General features: G+C 44.4%; 1 protein-coding gene across 4 annotated transcripts in view; it reads right to left on the reverse strand.

The window, feature by feature from the left end:
- Positions 1-22,500, reverse strand: part of LOC110518923 (LIM domain containing preferred translocation partner in lipoma) — a 501,674-nt gene that overhangs the window by 322,817 nt on the left and 156,357 nt on the right. For all 4 annotated transcript variants that reach the window (XM_036980981.1, XM_036981022.1, XM_036980905.1 and 1 more), the window contains 2 exons: positions 18,276-18,370; positions 5,492-5,614 (listed from right to left, as the gene is read on the reverse strand). In XM_036980981.1, coding sequence (XP_036836876.1) covers positions 5,492-5,614; positions 18,276-18,370 — 218 coding nt within the window. The remainder of the gene's footprint in view (positions 1-5,491; positions 5,615-18,275; positions 18,371-22,500) is intronic.

Raw genomic sequence — 22,500 nt, forward strand, 5'->3', positions numbered from 1 at the left:
AGTAGTTTATATCCTGACACCTTACTGTACACATGGCTACAGTAGTTTATATCCTGACACCTTACTGTAAACATGGCTACGGTAGTTTATATCCTGACACCTTACTGTAAACATGGCTACGGTAGTTTATATCCTGACACCTTACTGTAAACATGGCTACGGTAGTTTATATCCTGACACCTTACTGTAAACATGGCTACGGTAGTTTATATCCTGACACCTTACTGTAAACATGGCTACGGTAGTTTATATCCTGACACCTTACTGTAAACATGGCTACGGTAGTTTATATCCTGACACCTTACTGTAAACATGGCTACGGTAGTTTATATCCTGACACCTTACTGTAAACATGGCTACGGTAGTTTATATCCTGACACCTTACTGTAAACATGGCTACGGTAGTTTATATCCTGACACCTTACTGTAAACATGGCTACGGTAGTTTATATCCTGACACCTTACTGTAAACATGGCTACAGTAGTTTATATCCTGACACCTTACTGTAAACATGGCTACAGTAGTTTATATCCTGACACCTTACTGTAAACATGGCTACAGTAGTTTATATCCTGACACCTTACTGTAAACATGGCTACAGTAGTTTATATCCTGACACCTTACTGTAAACATGGCTACAGTAGTTTATATCCTGACACCTTACTGTAAACATGGCTACGGTAGTTTATATCCTGACACCTTACTGTAAACATGGCTACAGTAGTTTATATCCTGACACCTTACTGTAAACATGGCTACAGTAGTTTATATCCTGACACCTTACTGTAAACATGGCTACAGTAGTTTATATCCTGACACCTTACTGTAAACATGGATACAGTAGTTTATATCCTGACACCTTACTGTAAACATGGCTACAGTAGTTTATATCCTGACACCTTACTGTAAACATGGCTACAGTAGTTTATATCCTGACACCTTACTGTAAACATGGCTACAGTAGTTTATATCCTGACACCTTACTGTAAACATGGCTACAGTAGTTTATATCCTGACACCTTACTGTAAACATGGCTACAGTAGTTTATATCCTGGAGGTATTTTCAGGTCGTCAGTAAACAGCATGTTTACACCTCCATCATACTGCAGAGAGAACACAGGTGTGTGTGTGTGTGTGTGTGTGTGTGTGTGTGTGTGTGTGTGCGTGTGCGTGCGTGCACGTGTGCGTGTGTGCGCACGTGTGTGTGCGCGTGTGTGTGTGCGTGTGCGTGCGTGTGTGCGTGTGCGTGTGTGCGCGTGTGTGTGCACGTGTGTGTGCGTGTGTGTGTGTGCGTGTGTGTGTGTGCGTGTGTGTGTGTGTGTGTGTGTGTGTATTGAGAGAGACTGGTTTGGGTTATAATCTGGAACAGTTTGCTGCTGAGGGTGATGATAAAAACACACAGTAGAATTAGAGAGGAGCTAGATTTATTTAATATTTTTGTATTTGTTTTGATTTACACCTTTATTTAACCAGGTAGGCTAGTAGAGAACACCTTTATTTAACCAGGTAGGCTAGTAGAGAACACCTTTATTTAACCAGGTAGGCTAGTTGAGAACACCTTTATTTAACCAGGTAGGCCAGTTGAGAACACCTTTATTTAACCAGGTAGGCTAGTAGAGAACACCTTTATTTAACCAGGTAGGCTAGTTGAGAACACCTTTATTTAACCAGGTAGGCTAGTAGAGAACACCTTTATTTAACCTGGTAGGCTAGTAGAGAACACCTTTATTTAACCAGGTAGGCTAGTAGAGAACACCTTTATTTAACCAGGTAGGCTAGTTGAGAACACCTTTATTTAACCAGGTAGGCTAGTAGAGAACACCTTTATTTAACCAGGTAGGCCAGTTGAGAACACCTTTATTTAACCAGGTAGGCCAGTTGAGAACACCTTTATTTAACCAGGTAGGCCAGTTGAGAACACCTTTATTTAACCAGGTAGGCCAGTTGAGAACACCTTTATTTAACCAGGTAGGCTAGTTGAGAACACCTTTATTTAACCAGGTAGGCTAGTTGAGAACACCTTTATTTAACCAGGTAGGCTAGTAGAGAACACCTTTATTTAACCAGGTAGGCCAGTTGAGAACACCTTTATTTAACCAGGTAGGCCAGTTGAGAACACCTTTATTTAACCAGGTAGGCTAGTTGAGAACACCTTTATTTAACCAGGTAGGCTAGTTGAGAACACCTTTATTTAACCAGGTAGGCTAGTAGAGAACACCTTTATTTAACCAGGTAGGCTAGTAGAGAACACCTTTATTTAACCAGGTAGGCTAGTAGAGAACACCTTTATTTAACCAGGTAGGCTAGTTGAGAACACCTTTATTTAACCAGGTAGGCCAGTTGAGAACACCTTTATTTAACCAGGTAGGCTAGTTGAGAACACCTTTATTTAACCAGGTAGGCTAGTTGAGAACACCTTTATTTAACCAGGTAGGCTAGTTGAGGACACCTTTATTTAACCAGGTAGGCTAGTTGAGAACACCTTTATTTAACCAGGTAGGCTAGTAGAGAACACCTTTATTTAACCAGGTAGGCTAGTTGAGGAAACCTTTATTTAACCAGGTAGGCTAGTTGAGGACACCTTTATTTAACCAGGTAGGCTAGTTGAGAACAAGTTCTCATTTACAACTGCGACCTGGCCAAGATAAAGCAAAGCAGTGCGACAAAAACAACAACACAGAGTTACACATAAACAAACGCACATCTGTATAAAGTCTATATACAGTGTGTGCAAATGGCGTGAGGAGGCAAGGCAATAAATAGGCCACAGTAGCAAATAGTTACCATTTAGCAGATTAATACTGGCGTGATAGAGGAGCAGATGATGATGTGCAAGTAGAGATACTGGGGTGCAAAAGAGCAAGAAGGTAAGTAATAATATGGGGATGAGGTTGTTGGGTGGGCTATTTACAGATGGGCTGTGTACAGATGCTTAATGTGAGTCTGGAAGGAGAGTTTACAGTCTAACCAGACACCTAAGTATTTGTTGTTGTCCACGTATTCTAAGTCAGAGCCGTCCAGAGTAGTGATGCTGGACGGGCGGGCAGGTGTGGGCAGCGATCGGTTGAAGAGCATGCATTTAGTTTTACTTGCATTTAAGAGCAGTTGGAGGCCACGGAAGGAGAGTTGTATGGCATTGAAGCTCATCTGGAGGTTAGTTAACACAGTGACCAAAGAAGGGCCAGAGGTATACAGAATGGTGTCGTCTGCGTAGAGGTGGATCAGAAAATCACCAGCAGCAAGAGCAACATCATTGATGTATACAGAGAAAGGAGTCGGCCCGAGAATTGAACCCTGTGGCACCCCCATAGAGACTGTCAGAGGTCCGGACAACAGGCCCTCCGGGGTGCAGGGCTGTTGACCGGGGTGCAGGGCTGTTGACCGGGGTGCAGGGCTGTTGTAGGGGTAGCCAAGTGGAAAGCATGGCCAGCCGTATAAAAATGCTTCTTGAAATGATCGTTTTATCGTGGATTTTAGGGGGTTACAGTGTTTCCTAGCCTCAGAGCAGTGGGCAGCTGGGAGGAGGTGCTCTTATTCTCCATGGACTTTACAGTGTCCCAGAACTTTTTGGAGTTAGAGCTAGCTACAAGTTGCATATTGCGGGGGCTATTCAACGCTAATGCAGAACGCCACAGGATGTTTTTGTGCTGGTTAAGGGCAGTAGGGTCTGGGGTGAACCAAGGGCTATATCTGTTCTTAGTTCTACATATTTTGAATGGGGAATTATTATTATTTAAGATGGTGAGGAAATCACTTTTAAAAGAGCAACCAGGCATCGTCGACTGACGGGATGAGGTCAATATCCTTCCAGGACACCCGGGCCAGGTCCATTAGAAAGGCCTGCTCGCTGAAGTGTTTCAGGGAGCGTTTGACAGTGACGAGAGGTGGTCGTTTGACCGCGGACCCATTACAGACGCGGTGTCTCTAGAGACAATACCTCTCTCATCGTCACTCAATGCCTAGGTTTACCTCCACTGTACTCACATCGTACCATATCGTTGTCTGTACATTATGCCTTGAATCTATTGATAGGTCTCTGGTCAACAGTAGTGGGTCTATTCCCTCCCAGTCCTATAGTAGTGGGTCTATTCCCCCCCAGTTCTATAGTAGTGGGTCTATTCCCTCCCAGTCCTATAGTAGTGGGTCTATTCCCTCCCAGTCCTATAGTAGTGGGTCTATTCCCTCCCAGTCAGAGAGAGAGCAACATACAGGCATTCAATTAAACTACTGTAGGACAGACAACCACATATCAGTCACTACATTCAACTACTGTAGGACAGACAACCACATATCAGTCACTACATTCAACTACGGTAGGACAGAACCACATATCAGTCACTACATTCAACTACGGTAGGATAGACGACCACATATGACAGGCATTACAAGACCCTAGAACAAGGGGGGGGGGCGCAAATCCGGCCCGCGAGATATTAAAAAATAAAAAATAAATGTAAATATATATATCTTTTTTTTTACCCCTTTTTTCTCCCCAATTGGTAGTTACAGTCTTGTCTCATCGCTGCAACTCCCGAAACATGACCCAGCCAAGCCAAGCTGCTGGGCCAATCGTGCGCCGCCTCATGGGTCTCCCAATCACGGCCAGCTGTGACACAGTCTGGGCCTGAACCCGGGTCTGTAGTGACGCCTCAAGCGTCTGCGATGCAGTGCCTTAGAAAGCTGCCCCACTCGGGAGGCCCCCAGCAAATTGATTTTAAAACAATTGGTCGTCCCCCCCCCCCCCCCCCCCAAAAAAAAATGCGGCCCTCCGTTGAATTTCAAAATCCCGATGTGGCTCTCGAACCAAAAGATTTACCCACCGCTGCCCTAGAAAATACCCTGGTTTGCTCCCATAGCAACAGTGTCTCTGAAAACCGTGGAAACTACGGCCGTATGTACACAAGGTTTCCATTCAATCAGAACCAGCTGTGATCTCTCTTCTGTTGCGCGGCCCTCAAGCCCTTCCTGTCCCTTTCCCAAAACACGATTGGTTGGTTTTTTTAACAACGCGATGTCCTACATTTATTGTGTGTCAAACAATTTATCTTAGTGCCCCAAAGGCTTTGACTAGTTCAAGTTGCTTTTAAATTCATCTGTTATCTAGTAGTAATGTAGGCCATCTTATTATTAGAAACCAGTAACACTTTCCAAAAATGAGAAATACTGCAGGATCGGGATTCAAACCCAAATAAACCACCTGAGAACTGGGATTAGAGGTGAGCCGACATCTGTGTACTAACTAACGTGATTTCCACAAATGTTCAGGGAAAATTTCATATACAAGTGTTTTGCTGCCGTGCAGGCTGTTCAAGTCTGCCCAAAGTCAATACAGATGGACCTCCGTGTTGCAGAGGGTCTTGAAAGTGGAAGTAGCTAGTAAAGTTTGTATTGGTGTATTGTGGAGTGTGTTGGTATTAAACTGACAGTATGGTAGTTTACCTGTGTATTGTGAAGTGTGTTGGTAGTGAACTGACAGTACGGTAGTTTACCTGTGCATTGTGGGGCTTGTAAGGTGAGTTACTCTCCAGGTCAGCTAGGATAGAAGTCAGAGAGTCAATCTCAGCGTCCAGACTGGACCGCCTCTCTTCCAGGGTCTTCTCTGGTCCATGCATCTAGAGATAGGATATCTCGGTGTTAGAATGATAGTCACACACACACACACACACACAGATCTCGCACAGGTCTAGCATCTGGACACACACACAAAGGAATTGGAATGATACAATCTCTTGTTTCAATATGTGTATTTTCCCATGTTTAATAGGAGGTAAATACACAATGTGCTGCCCCCCCCCCCAATATCCTATTGTTCCCTGCAGTTCAACATTTACAGAGTTAGAGCCTCTGACAGTGATTCCTTCCTACAGCACACCAGGGGTCCTAAGATGTATCTATCTTCAGATGCTATTCCTGCTCCTAAATTGATAAAGAGCTATTCATACTTCAAGGCCTGCTTCCTCCCTGCCCCCCCCCCCCCCCCCCTTCCCTCTGCCTGCCTGCCTCCCTCCCTGCCTGCCTGCCTCTCCCTCCCTCCCTCCCTCCCTCCCTCCCTCCCTCCCTGCCTGCCTGCCTCCCTCCCTCACTCCATGCCTCCCCCTCCCTCCCTGCCTGCCTCCCTCCCTGTCTCCCTGTCTCCCTGCCCCCCCCCCCCCCTTCCCTTCCTGGTATTGGGTTTAAGGACTATTGGTGTCTTTGCTGTCAACCTGGTATTGATCACCTGGTATTGAGTCTAAAGACTATTGGTGCCTCTGTCTACCTGGTGTGGAGTCAGAGTCTAAAGACTATTGGTGCCTCTGTCTACCTGGTATTGATCAGAGTCTAAAGACTATTGGTGCCTCTGTCTACCTGGTGTGGAGTCAAATCAAATCAAACTGTAAACCCTTAACCAAAAGTGCAGATCAAGAAGAGTTAAGAAAAATATTTACCAAATAAACTAAAACAAATAATACAATAACATATACAGGGGGTACCGGTACAGAGTCAATGTGGAGGTTATATACAGGGTGTTACGGTACAGAGTCAATGTGGAGGCTATATACAGGGTATTACGGTACAGAGTCAATGTGGAGGCTATATACAGGGTGTTACGGTACAGAGTCAATGTGGAGGCTATATACAGGGGGTACCGGTACAGAGTCAATGTGGAGGCTATATACAGGGTGTTACGGTACAGAGTCAATGTGGAGGCTATATACAGGGGGTACCGGTACAGAGTCAATGTGGAGGCTATATACAGGGTATTACGGTACAGAATCAATGTGGAGGCTATATACAGGGGGTACCGGTACAGAGTCAATGTGGAGGCTATATACAGGGGGTACCGGTACAGAGTCAATGTGGAGGCTATATACAGGGGGTACCGGTACAGAGTCAATGTGGAGGCTATATACAGGGTGTTACGGTACAGAGTCAATGTGGAGGCTATATACAGGGGGTACCGGTACAGAGTCAATGTGGAGGCTATATACAGGGGGTACCGGTACAGAGTCAATGTGGAGGCTATATACAGGGGGTACCGGTACAGAGTCAATGTGGAGGCTATATACAGGGGGTACCGGTACAGAGTCAATGTGGAGGCTATATACAGGGGGTACCGGTACAGAGTCAATGTGGAGGTTATATACAGGGGGTACCGGTACCGAGTCAATGTGGAGGCTACATACAGGGGGTACCGGTACAGAGTCAATGTGGAGGCTATATACAGGGGGTACCGGTACAGAGTCAATGTGGAGGCTATATACAGGGTGTTACGGTACAGAGTCAATGTGGAGGCTATATACAGGGGGTACCGGTACAGAGTCAATGTGGAGGCTATATACAGGGGGTACCGGTACCGAGTCAATGTGGAGGCTATATACAGGGGGTACCGGTACCGAGTCAATGTGGAGGCTATATACAGGGGGTACCGGTACCGAGTCAATGTGGAGGCTATATACAGGGGGTACCGGTACCGAGTCAATGTGGAGGCTATATACAGGGGGTACCGGTACAGAGTCAATGTGGAGGTTATATACAGGGGGTACCGGTACAGAGTCAATGTGGAGGCTATATACAGGGGGTAACGGTACTGAGTCAATGTGGAGGCTATATACAGGGGGTACCGGTACCGAGTCAATGTGGAGGCTATATACAGGGGGTACCGGTACCGAGTCAATGTGGAGGCTATATACAGGGGGTACCGGTACCGAGTCAATGTGGAGGCTATATACAGGGGGTACCGGTACCGAGTCAATGTGGAGGCTATATACAGGGGGTACCAGTACCGAGTCAGGGGGTGCTGGTTAGTTGAGTTAATTAGGACATTTGTACATGTAGGTAGTGACTATGCATAGATAATAAACAGCGAGTAGCAGCAGTGTACAAAACAAATGTGGGGGGGGTTAAAAGTCTTGCCTGGTTCACCAACTACTTTGCAGACAGAGTTCAGTGTGTGAAATCGGAGGGCATGTTGTCAGGACCTCTGGCAGTCTCTATGGGGGTGCCACAGGGTTCAATTCTCGGGCCGACTCTTTTCTCTGTATACATCAATGATGTTGCTCTTGCTGCGGGCAATTCCCTGATCCACCTCTACGCAGACGACACCATTCTGTACACTTCCGGCCCGTCCTTGGACACTGTGCTATCTAACCTCCAAACGAGCTTCAATGCCATACAACACTCCTTCCGTGGCCTTCAACTGCTCTTAAACGCTAGTAAAACCAAATGCATGCTTTTCAACCGTTCGCTGCCTGCACCCGCACGCCCGACTAGCATCACCACCCTGGATGGTTCCGACCTAGAATATGTGGACATCTATAAGTGCCTAGCGTCTGGCTAGACTGTAAACTCTCCTTCCAGACTCATATCAAACATCTCCAATCTAAAATCAAATCTATAGTCGGCTTTCTATTCCGCAACAAAGCCTTCTTCACTCACACCGCCAAACTTACCCTAGTAAAACTGACTATCCTATCGATCCTCGACTTCGGCGATGTCATCTACAAAATAGCTTCCAATACTCTACTCAGCAAACTGGATGCAGTTTATCACAGTGCCATCCGTTTTGTTACTAAAGCACCTTATACCACCCACCACTGCGACCTGTATGCTCTAGTCGGCTGGCCCTCGCTACATATTCGTCACCAGACCCACTGGCTCCAGGACATCTACAAGTCCATGCTAGGTAAAGCTGCGCCTTATCTCAGTTCACTGGTCAGGATGGCAACACCCACCCGTAGCATGCGCTCCAGCAGGTGTATCTCACTGACCATCCCTAAAGCCAACACCTCATTTGGCCGCCTTTCGTTCCAGTTCTCTGCTGCCTGTGACTGGAACGAATTGCAAAAATCGCTGAAGTTGGAGACTTTTATCTCCCTCACCAACTTCAAACATCTGCTATCTGAGCAGCTAACCGATCGCTGCAGCTATACATAGTCTATCGGTAAATAGCCCACCCAATTTTACCTGTCCATTTGGAAGACCCATTTGCGACCAAGCTTTAACTTCCTGACTGATGTCTTGAGATGTTGCTTCAATATATCCACATAATTGTCCTACCTCATGATGCCATCTATTTTGTGAAGTGCACCAGTCCCTCCTGCAGCAAAGCACCCCCACAACATGATGTTGCCACCCCGTGTTTGACGGTTGGGATGGTGTTCTTCGGATTGCAAGCCTCCCCCTTTTTCCTCCAAACATAACGATGGTCATTATGGCCAAACAGTTCTATTTTTGTTTGATCAGACAAGAGGACATTTCTCCAAAAAGTATGATCTTTGTCCCCATGTGCAGTTGCAAACCGTAGTCTGGTTTTTTTATGGCGGCTTTGGAGCCGTGGCTTCTTCCTTGCTGAGCGGCCTTTCAGGTTATGTCGATATAGGACTGATTTGACTGTGGATATAGATACTTTTGTACCCGTTTCCTCCAGCATCTTCACAAGGTCCTTTGCTGTTGTTCTGGGATTGATTTGCACTTTTTGCACCAAAGTACGTTCACCTCTAGGAGACAGAACGGAGTCTCCTTCATGAGCGGTATGACGGCTGCGTGGTCCCATGGTGTTTATACTTGCGTACTATACAGATGAACGTGGTACCTTCAGGTGTTTGGAAATTCCTCCGAAGGATGAATCAGACTTGTGGAGGTCTAACATATTTTTAATGAGGTTTTGACTGATTTTCCCATTATGTGAATCACTGAGTTTAAAGTTTAGCCTTGAAATACATCCACAGGTACACCTCCAACTGACTCAAATGATGTCAATTAGCCTATCAGAAGCTTCTAAAGCCATGACATCATTTTCTGGAATTTTCCAAGCTGTTTAAAGGCACAGTCAACTTAGTGTATGTAAACTTCTGACCCACTGGGAATTGTGATACAGTGAATTATAAGTGAAATAATCTGTCTGTAAACAATTGTTGAAAAAATTACTTGTGTCATACACATAGTAGATGTCCTAACCGACTTGCCAAAACTATAGTTTGTTAACAAGAAATGTGTGGAGTGGTTGAAAAACGAGTTTTAATGACTCCAACCTAAGTGTATGTAAACTTCTGACTTCAACTGTAGGTCCTGGATGGCAGGAAGTTTGGCCCCAGTGATGTACTGGGCCGTACGCACTACCCTCTGTAGCGCCTTGCGGTCAGATGCCGAGCAGTTGCCAAACCAGGCGGTGATGCAACCGGTCAGGATGCTCTCGATGGTGCAGCTGTAGAACCATGCCCAATCTTTTCAGTCTCCTGAGGGGGAAAAGGTTTTGTCGTGCCGTCTTCACAACTGTCTTGGTATGACACCAAGGAACTTGAAACTCTCGACCCGCTCCACTACAGCCCGTTGATGTTAATGGGGGCCTGTTCGGCCCGCCTTTTCCTGTAGTCCACGATCTGCTCCTTTGTCTTGCTCACATTGAGGGAGAGGTTGTTGGCCTGGCATCACACTGCCAGTTCTCTGACCTCCTCCCTGTAGGCTGTCTCATCGTTGTCGGTGAGTCTAAGGACGAGTGGTGTCTCTGCTGTCTACCTGGTATTGATCAGAGTCTAAAGACTATTGGTGTCTGTGTTCCCACTCACATACTTTATCCTGGTTTAGTTTGGGGTGATATTAGGATTCACAGCCCGTCTTTCATTCTCTCTCTGTACAGTTGACCTTGGCCTTAAGCAATCCTCTGTAAGCCAGTAGAAAGACAGACTCCGCTGTGTGAAGAGTACAGAGCAGAAAAAGACAAGAATCACTGTTTGAAAGAAAACTCTCGTAATACGGTGGACCTTTCACCCTGAAATCTGTCTCGCTGTGTGCTCAGAGTTATCTTTGTTTTAAAGGAAGGCTCCCTATTGTCTCTCATCAAATAACCATACCAGAAGAAAAACAGCACCCACTCAAGTCAATCAATCAAATGTATTGATAAAGCCCTTTTTAAATCAGCATATGTCACAGTACATTAACAGAAACCCAGCCTAAACCCCAAACAGCAAGTAATGCAGATGTAGAAGCATGGAGGCTAGGAAAAACTCCTTGGAAAGGCCAGGGACAAACCTAGAGAGGAACCAGGCTCTGAGGGGTGGCCAGTCCTCTTCTGGCTGTGCCGGGTGGAGATTATAACAGAACATGGCCAAGATATTCAAATGTTCATAGTCAAATACACTTATCATCCAATACCCACCAATTCAATACCCACCATTCAATACCCACCAATTCAATACCCACCAATTCAATATCTAGACATTCAATACCAAGCAATTCAATACCAAGTCATTCAATACCAAGCCATTCAATACCAAGTCATTCAATACCAAGTCATTCAATACCCATCATTCAATACCAAGTCATTCAATACCAAGTCGTTCAATACCAAGTCATTCAATACCAAGTCATTCAATACCAAGTCATTCAATACCAAGCCATTCAATACCCATCATTCAATACCAATCATTCTATACCAAGTCATTCAATACCAAGTCATTCAATACTAAGCCTTTCAATACCAAGTCATTCAATACCCATCATTCAATACCCATCATTCAATACCGAGTCATTCAATACCCATCATGCAATACCCATCATTCAATACCAAGTCATTCAATACCCATCATTCAATACCCATCATTCAATACCAAGTCATTCAATACCCATCATTCAATACCAAGTAATTCAATACCAAGTCATTCAATACCCATCATTCAATACCCATCATTCAATACCAAGCCATTCAATACCCATCATTCAATAGCAAGTCATTCAATACCCATCATTCAATACCAAGTCATTCAATACCAAGCCATTCAATACCAAGTCATTCAATACCAAATCATTCAATACCAAGTCATTCAATACCCATCATTCAATACCCATCATTCAATACCAAGTCATTCAATACCCATCACTCAATACCCATCATTCAATACCAAGCCATTCAATACCCATCACTCAATACCAAGCCATTCAATACCAAGCCATTCAATACCAAGCCATTCAATACCCATCATTCAATACCAAGTCATTCAATACCCATCATTCAATACCCATCATTCAATACCAAGCCATTCAATACCAAGCCATTCAATACCAAGCCATTCAATACCCATCATTCAATACCAAGTCATTCAATACCCATCATTCAATACCAAGTCATTCAATACCCATCATTCAATGCCAAGTCATTCAATACCCATCATTCAATACCAAGTCATTCAATACCAAGCCATTCAATACCCATCACTCAATACCCATCATTCAATACCAAGTCATTCAATACCCATCATTCAATACCCATCATTCAATACCAAGCCATTCAATACCAAGTCATTCAATACCCATCACTCAATACCCATCATTCAATACCAAGTCATTCAATACCAAGTCATTCAATACCAAGCCATTCAATACCCATCATTCAATACCCACCAATTCAATACCCATCAATTCAATATCTAGACATTCAATACCAAGCCATTCAATACCAAGCCATTCAATACCAAGTCATTCAATACCAAGTCATTCAATACCCATCATTCAATACCAAGTCATTCAATACCAAGTCATTCAATACCCATCATTCAATACCCATCATTCAATACCAAGTCATTCAATACCCATCATTCAATAGCCATCATTCAATACCAAGTCATTCAATACCAAGTCATTCAATACCAAGCCATTCAATACCCATCATTCAATACCAAGCCATTCAATACCCATCATTCAATACCCATCACTCAATACCCATCATTCAATACCAAGCCATTCAATACCCATCATTCAATACCCATCATTCAATACCCATCATTCAATACCAAGTCATTCAATACCAAGCCATTCAATACCCATCATTCAATACCAAGTCATTCAATACCCATCATTCAATACCAAGTCATTCAATACCCATCACTCAATACCCATCATTCAATACCAAGTCATTCAATACCAAGCCATTCAATACCAAGTCATTCAATACCAAGCCATTCAATACCAAGTCATTCAATACCAAGCCATTCAATACCCATCATTCAATACCCATCACTCAATACCCATCATTCAATACCAAGCCATTCAATACCAAGCCATTCAATACCAAGTCATTCAATACCCATCATTCAATACCCATCATTCAATACCAAGTCATTCAATACCAAGCCATTCAATACCCATCATTCAATACCCATCACTCAATACCAAGTCATTCAATACCCATCACTCAATACCAAGTCATTCAATACCAAGTCATTCAATACCCATCATTCAATACCCATCATTCAATACCCATCATTCAATACCAAGTCATTCAATACCCATCATTCAATACCAAGTCATTCAATACCAAGCCATTCAATACCAAGTCATTCAATACCCATCATTCAATACCCACCAATTCAATACCCATCAATTCAATATCTAGACATTCAATACCAAGCCATTCAATACCCATCATTCAATACCCATCATTCAACACCAAGTCATTCAATACCAAGTCATTCAATACCAAGTCATTCAATATCAAGTCATTCAATACCAAGCCAATCAATACCAAGTCATTCAATACCCATCACTCAATACCCACCAATTCAATACCCATCAATTCAATATCTAGACATTCAATACCAAGCCATTCAATACCAAGCCATTCAATACCAAGTCATTCAATACCAAGTCATTCAATACCCATCATTCAATACCAAGTCATTCAATACCCATCATTCAATACCAAGTCATTCAATACCAAGTCATTCAATACCCATCATTCAATACCAAGTCATTCAATACCCATCATTCAATACCAAGTCATTCAATACCCATCATTCAATAGCCATCATTCAATACCAAGTCATTCAATACCAAGTCATTCAATACCAAGCCATTCAATACCCATAATTCAATACCAAGCCATTCAATACCCATCATTCAATACCCATCACTCAATACCCATCATTAAATACCAAGCCATTCAATACCCATCATTCAATACCCATCATTCAATACCCATCATTCAATACCAAGTCATTCAATACCAAGCCATTCAATACCCATCATTCAATACCAAGTCATTCAATACCCATCTTTCAATACCAAGTCATTCAATACCCATCACTCAATACCCATCATTCAATACCAAGTCATTCAATACCAAGCCATTCAATACCAAGTCATTCAATACCAAGCCATTCAATACCCATCATTCAATACCCATCACTCAATACCAAGCCATTCAATACCAAGCCATTCAATACCAAGCCATTCAATACCAAGTCATTCAATACCCATCATTCAATACCCATCATTCAATACCAAGTCATTCAATACCAAGCCATTCAATACCCATCACTCAATACCCATCATTCAATACCCATCACTCAATACCAAGCCATTCAATACCAAGCCATTCAATACCAAGCCATTCAATACCAAGTCATTCAATACCCATCATTCAATACCCATCATTCAATACCAAGTCATTCAATACCCATCATTCAATACCCATCATTCAATACCCATCATTCAATACCCATCATTCAATACCAAGTCATTCAATACCCATCATTCAATACCAAGTCATTCAATACCAAGCCATTCAATACCAAGTCATTCAATACCCATCATTCAATACCCACCAATTCAATACCCATCAATTCAATATCTAGACATTCAATACCAAGCCATTCAATACCCATCATTCAATACCCATCATTCAACACCAAGTCATTCAATACCAAGTCATTCAATACCAAGTCATTCAATACCAAGTCATTCAATACCAAGCCATTCAATACCCATCATTCAATACCAAGTCATTCAATACCAAGCCATTCAATACCAAGTCATTCAATACCCACCAATTCAATACCCATCAATTCAATATCTAGACATTCAATACCAAGCCATTCAATACCCATCATTCAATACCCATCATTCAACACCAAGTCATTCAATACCAAGTCATTCAATACCAAGTCATTCAATACCAAGCCATTCAATACCAAGTCATTCAATACCAAGCCATTCAATACCCATCACTCAATACCAAGCCATTCAATACCAAGCCATTCAATACCCATCATTCAATACCAAGCCATTCAATACCCATCACTCAATACCAAGCCATTCAATACCAAGCCATTCAATACCCATCATTCAATACCAAGCTATTCAATACCAAGTCATTCAATACCCATCAATTCAATACCCATCAATTCAACACCCATTAATTCAATTACCCATCAATGCTGCTATAACAACCTCCACTCTTCTGGGAAGGTTTTCCTCTAGATGTTGGAACATTGCTGCTATAACAGCCTCCACTCTTCTGGGAAGGCTTTCCACTAGATGTTGGAACATTGCTGCAGGGACTTGCTTCCATTCAGCCACAAGAGCATTAGTGAGGTCGAGCACTGAAGTTGGGCGATAAGGCCTGGCTCGCAGTCGGCTTTCCAATTCATCCCAAAGGTGTTTGTATCAGGTATCAAGGTAAGACCCAGATGCAGACCGTGATGAAGTAGCGATGTTTAATACAGTAACAGGGGCAAAGGAACAGGACGGCAGGCAGGCTCACGGTCAGGCAGAGTGAACAGGCGGATGGGTACAGGGTCAGGACAGGCAAGGGTTAAAAACCAGGAGGACGAGAAGAGAGAGAGACTGGGGAAAAGCAGGAGCTGACACAAAAACGCTGATCTTGACAAAAAAGACGAACTGGCAACAGACAAACAGAGAACACAGGTATAAATACACAGGGGATAATGGGGAAGATGGGCGACACCTGGAGGGGGGTGGACACAATCACAAAGACAGGTGAAACAGATCAGGGTGTGACAGTTTGATGGGGTTGAGGTCAGGGCTCTGTGCAGACCAGTCAAGTTCTTCCACCCTGATCTCGACAAACCATTTCTGTATGGACCTCGCTTTGTGCACGGGGGCTGAAACAGGAAAGGGCCATCCTCAAACTGTTGACACAAAGTCGTCTGGAATGTCATTGTCACTGTAGAGTTGAAATATCGCTTCACTGGAACTAAGGGGCCTGGCCCTAACCATGAAAATCAGCCCCAGACCATTATTCCTCCTCCACCAAACTTTACACTATGCATTGGGGCAGGTAGTGCTCTGCTGGCATCCGCCAAACCCAGATTCGTCCGTCGGACTGCCAGAGAGTGAAGCGTGACTCCAGAGAATGCGTTTCCCCTGCCCCAGAGTCCAATGGCGGCGAGCGGAAAGCTTTACACCACTCCAGCCAACACTTGGCATTGCGCATGGTGATCTTAGGCTTGTGTATGGAAACCCATTTCATGAAGCTCCCGACGAACAGTTCTTGTGCTGACGTTGCTTCCAGAGGCAGTTTGGAACTCGATAGTGAATGAGGCAAATGAGGACAGTCGATTTTTAAGCGCTACGCGCTTCAGCACTCAGCGGTGCCGTTCTATGGGATGGTGTGGCCTACCACTTCAGGGATGAGCCGTTGTTGCTCCTAGACGTTTCCACTTCACAATAGCAGCACTTACAGTTGACCGGGGCAGCTCTTGCAGGGCAGAAATTTGACGAACTGACTTGTTGGAAAAGTGGCATCCTATGACGTTGCTACGGTGAAAGTCACTGAGCTCTTCAGTAAGGACATTATACTGCCAATGTTTGTCTATGGAGATTGCATGGCGGTGTGCTCGATTTTATACACCTGTCAGCAACGGGTGTGGATGAAATGGCCCGAATCCACTAATTTGAAGCGGTGTCCACATACTTTTGTATATATAGCGTATCTGTATTCCCAGTCATGTGAAATCCATAGATTAGGGCCTGATTAATACATTTCAATGGACTGATATCCTTAACGTTAACATTAACTCAGTAAAATCTTTGAAATTGTTGTCCACATACTTTTGTCTATATAGTCTATAAATCGGACTGTGATATACTGTTGGCGTAGCAAGGAGTACTGACTGACTGACTGACTGACTGACTGGCTGGCTGGCTGACAGACTGACTGACTGGCTGACTGACTGGCTGGCTGACTGGCTGGCTGACTGGCTGACTGGCTGGCTGACTGGCTGACTGACTGACTGACTGACTGACTGGCTGACTGGCTGGCTGACTGACTGGCTGACTGTCAGTCAGAGGATCTATGAAACAGATACAACTAGACAGGCTAATAAAATAACTCACTCCGAGTACCTGATTATCAAAGGTGTGTGAAACGCTACGAGGATTTCCCCTCAGGGGGTCAAGCCCTGTGTAAGGATGCACGCCAAATGGCACTCTCTATTGCCTATTTAGCCATAGGGGCCCTGATCAAAAGTAGTTCACTATAGTAGGGAGTAGGGTGCAATTTGGAACACACTCAGTCAGTCAGCCAGTCAGAGGGGAGCAGCAGGCCCTGAAGCAGGGTAACATGCCTGGGGTAAAATAATACCAGTGGACATGAGACATGACGGTTGACACAGTCAGTAAGGCAAACAGTCCGAGGGGAGCAGCAGGCTCTGAAGTAGGGTAACATCAGGCCCTGAAGAAGGGTAACATCAGGCCCTGAAGAAGGGTAACATCAGGCCCTGAAGAAGGGTAACATCAGGCCCTGAAGAAGGGTAACATCAGGCCCTGAAGAAGGGTAACATCAGGCCCTGAATAAGGGTAACATCAGGCCCTGAAGAAGGGTAACATCAGGCCCTGAAGAAGGGTAACATCATGCCCTGAAGAAGGGTAACATCAGGCCCTAAAGAAGGGTAACATCAGGCCCTGAAGAAGGGTAACATCAGGCCCTAAAGAAGGGTAACATCAGGCCCTGAAGAAGGGTAACATCAGGCCCTGAAGAAGGGTAACATCAGGCCCTGAAGAAGGGTAACATCAGGCCCTGAAGAAGGGTAACATCAGGCCCTAAAGAAGGGTAACAGCAGGCCCTGAAGAAGGGTTAACGGCAGGCCCTGAAGAAGGGTAACATCAGGCCCTGAAGAATGGTAATGTCAGGCCCTGAAGAAGGGTAACATCAGGCCCTGAAGAAGGGTAACATCAGGCCCTGAAGAAGGGTAACATCAGGCCCTAAAGAAGGGTAACAGCAGGCCCTGAAGAATGGTTAACGGCAGGCCCTGAAGAATGGTTAACGGCAGGCCCTGAAGAAGGGTAACATCAGGCCCTGAAGAAGGGTAACATGCATGGGGACATGAGATGTGAAGTACGAGGGGACCAGCTCCAGAGAGGGGCTATAGGAGGGAGAGTGTAGTACAGAGTTAATGTACCTGGTTGTTCAGTACAGAGTTAATGTACCTGTTAATGTACCTGGCTGTTTCAGGTTACTAGACTTACCTGTATAAATATATTTCATAAAAAGGATCATACCTGATATTCTCTGTCCATGGGTGGAGGTGGTGGGAAAGAGATGGAGGACGAGAGGCCTCCGTCTTCAGCAGGAGGAGGAGGTGGGGGATAGTCCCCTAAAAACACACAGATACCAACACAGTCATATACACCTCTTACAAAGTGGTATTGAAATAGATTTGAATTGTGATGTTTTTTGTAATTGATCTCCACAAAACACTCCACAAAACACTCCACAAAACACTCAATAAAACACTCCACAAAACACTCCACAAAACACTCAATAAAATACTCCACAAAACACTCCACAAAACACTCCACAAAACACTCCACAAAACACTCCACAAAACACTCCACAAAACACTCCACAAAACACTCCACAAAACACTCAATAAAATACTCCACAAAACACTCCACAAAACACTCCACAAAACACTCCACAAAACACTCCACAAAACACTCAATAAAACACTCAATAAAACACTCCACAAAACACTCAATAAAATACTCCACAAAACACTCCACAAAACACTCCACAAAACACTCCACAAAACACTCCACAAAACACTCAATAAAATACTCCACAAAACACTCCACAAAACACTCCACAAAACACTCCACAAAACACTCCACAAAACACTCCACAAAACACTCAATAAAACACTCCACAAAACACTCCACAAAACACTCAATAAAATACTCCACAAAACACTCCACAAAACACTCCACAAAACACTCCACAAAACACTCAATAAAATACTCCACAAAACACTCCACAAAACACTCCACAAAACACTCCACAAAACACTCCACAAAACACTCAATAAAATACTCCACAAAACACTCCACAAAACACTCCACAAAACACTCAATAAAACACTCCACAAAACACTCAATAAAATACTCCACAAAACACTCCACAAAACACTCCACAAAACACTCCACAAAACACTCAATAAAATACTCCACAAAACACTCCACAAAACACTCCACAAAACACTCCACAAAACACTCCACAAAACACTCCACAAAACACTCCACAAAACACTCCACAAAACACTCAATAAAATACTCCACAAAACACTCAATAAAATACTCCACAAAACACTTCACAAAACACTGAATAAAATACTCCACAAAACACTCCACAAAACACTCCACAAAACACTCCACAAAACACTCCACAAAACACTCCACAAAACACTCCACAAAACACTCCACAAAACACTCCACAAAACACTCCACAAAACACTCCACAAAACACTCCACAAAACACTCCACAAAACACTCCACAAAACACTCCACAAAACACTCAATAAAACACTCCACAAAACACTCAATAAAATACTCCACAAAACACTCCACAAAACACTCCACAAAACACTCCACAAAACACTCAATAAAATACTCCACAAAACACTCCACAAAACACTCCACAAAACACTCCACAAAACACTCCACAAAACACTCCACAAAACACTCCACAAAACACTCCACAAAACACTCCACAAAACACTCAATAAAATACTCCACAAAACACTCAATAAAATACTCCACAAAACACTTCACAAAACACTGAATAAAATACTCCACAAAACACTCCACAAAACACTCCACAAAACACTCCACAAAACACTCCACAAAACACTCCACAAAACACTCCACAAAACACTCCACAAAACACTCCACAAAACACTCAATAAAATACTCCACAAAACACTCAATAAAATACTCCACAAAACACTTCACAAAACACTGAATAAAATACTCCACAAAACACTCCACAAAACACTCCACAAAACACTCCACAAAACACTCAATAAAATACTCCACAAAACACTCCACAAAACACTCCACAAAACACTTCACAAAACACTGAATAAAATAATCCACAAAACACTCCACAAAACACTCCACAAAACACTCCACAAAACACTCCACAAAACACTCCACAAAACACTCCACAAAACACTCAATAAAACACTCCACAATGCCAAAGAGAAAAGAAGATTCTATACATTTTTACAAATGAATAAACATTTGATAACTAAACTATAGTCGATGCATAAAGGAATCCACATTTTGGCCTAAATGCAAAAGCCTTATGTTTGGGGCAAATCCAAAACACATCACTGGGTAAAAGCCTGTCTTCCCAGTACCAGGTCATGCCGCTTGGACTCACCAACGCCGCCATGGTAAATGATGTGCTCTGGGACATGCTAAACCCTTTTGTGTTCGTCTACCTTAACGACATCCTGTCCCCCCGTTCTACCCAAGAACACGTTCTCCATGTCAGACAAGTCCTTGTGGTCGACAAAACCTTTGTGGACCTGAATCGGTTCATAACAGCACCCCCGAGGACGCGTCCCGACATTTTGTGGTTGAGGTTTGATGCTTATGATGTTGGAGTTGGGGGGGGCTATCCTGTCTCAGCGATCTGACGAGGAACAGAAGCTTGATCCCTGTGCCTTCCTGTCTATCGTCTCAATCCTGCAGAGAGGAACTATGGCAACCGAGAACTCCTGGCGGTCAAGATGGCGTTGGAAGAGTGGAGGCACTGGCTGGAAGGACGAGAACAGCCATTCCTGGTTTGGACCGACCATAAAAATTTGGAATATCTCCGTTCAGCCAAGTGCCTTAACTCCAGGCAGGCCCGGTGGGCTTTGTTATTTACCAGATTCAATTTCACCGTTTCCTACCGCCCAGGGTCCGAAAATGTGAAGCCTGACGCCCTCTCCTGCCTCTCGTCTGTCACACCCTCAGTCTCCGAAACCATTCTCCCTACCTCCTGCCTCTCCTCTGTCAAACCCTCAGTCTCCGAAACCATTCTCCCTACCTCCTGCCTCTCCTCTGTCACACCCTCAGTCTCCGAAACCATTCTCCCTACCTCCTGCCTCTTCTCTGTCAAACCCTCAGTCTCCGAAACCATTCTCCCTACCTCCTGCCTCTCCTCTGTCAAACTCTCAGTCTCCGAAACCATTCTCCATACCTCCTGCCTATACAGTTCCTCTGTCATACCCTCAGTCTCCGAAACCATTCTCCCTACCTCCTGCCTCTCCTCTGTCACACCCTCAGTCTCCGAAACCATTCTCCCTACCTCCTGCCTCTTCTCTGTCAAACCCTCAGTCTCCGAAACCATTCTCCCTACCTCCTGCCTCTCCTCTGTCAAACTCTCAGTCTCCGAAACCATTCTCCATACCTCCTGCCTATACAGTTCCTCTGTCATACCCTCAGTCTCCGAAACCATTCTCCCTACCTCCTGCCTCTCCTCTGTCAAACTCTGTCTCCGAAACCATTCTCCCTACCTCCTGCCTCTACAGTTCCTGTCAAACCCTCAGTTTCGAAACCATTCTCCCTACCTCCTGCCTCTACAGTTCCTCTGTCAAACCCTCAGTCTCCGAAACCATTCTCCCTACCTCCTGCCTCTACAGTTCCTCTGTCAAACCCTCAGTCTCCGAAACCATTCTCCCTACCTCCTGCCTCTACAGTTCCTCTGTCAAACCCTCAGTCTCCGAAACCATTCTCCCTACCTCCTGCCTCTACAGTTCCTCTGTCAAACCCTCAGTCTCCGAAACCATTCTCCCTACCTCCTGCCTCTCCTCTGTCACACCCTCAATCTCCGAAACCATTCTCCCTACCTCCTGCCTCTTCTCTGTCAAACCCTCAGTTTCGAAACCATTCTCCCTACCTCCTGCCTCTACAGTTCCTCTGTCAAACCCTCAGTTTCGAAACCATTCTCCCTACCTCCTGCCTCTACAGTTCCTCTGTCAAACCCTCAGTCTCCGAAACCATTCTCCCTACCTCCTGCCTCTACAGTTCCTCTGTCAAACCCTCAGTCTCCGAAACCATTCTCCCTACCTCCTGCCTCTACAGTTCCTCTGTCAAACCCTCAGTCTCCGAAACCATTCTCCCTACCTCCTGCCTCTACAGTTCCTCTGTCAAACCCTCAGTCTCCGAAACCATTCTCCCTACCTCCTGCCTCTCCTCTGTCACACCCTCAATCTCCGAAACCATTCTCCCTACCTCCTGCCTCTTCTCTGTCAAACCCTCAGTTTCGAAACCATTCTCCCTACCTCCTGCCTCTACAGTTCCTCTGTCAAACCCTCAGTTTCGAAACCATTCTCCCTACCTCCTGCCTCTACAGTTCCTCTGTCAAACCCTCAGTCTCCGAAACCATTCTCCCTACCTCCTGCCTCTACAGTTCCTGTCAAACCCTCAGTTTCGAAACCATTCTCCCTACCTCCTG

The sequence above is a fragment of the Oncorhynchus mykiss genome, chromosome 1, assembly GCF_013265735.2.
Source record: "Oncorhynchus mykiss isolate Arlee chromosome 1, USDA_OmykA_1.1, whole genome shotgun sequence".
Taxonomy (NCBI): domain Eukaryota; kingdom Metazoa; phylum Chordata; class Actinopteri; order Salmoniformes; family Salmonidae; genus Oncorhynchus; species Oncorhynchus mykiss.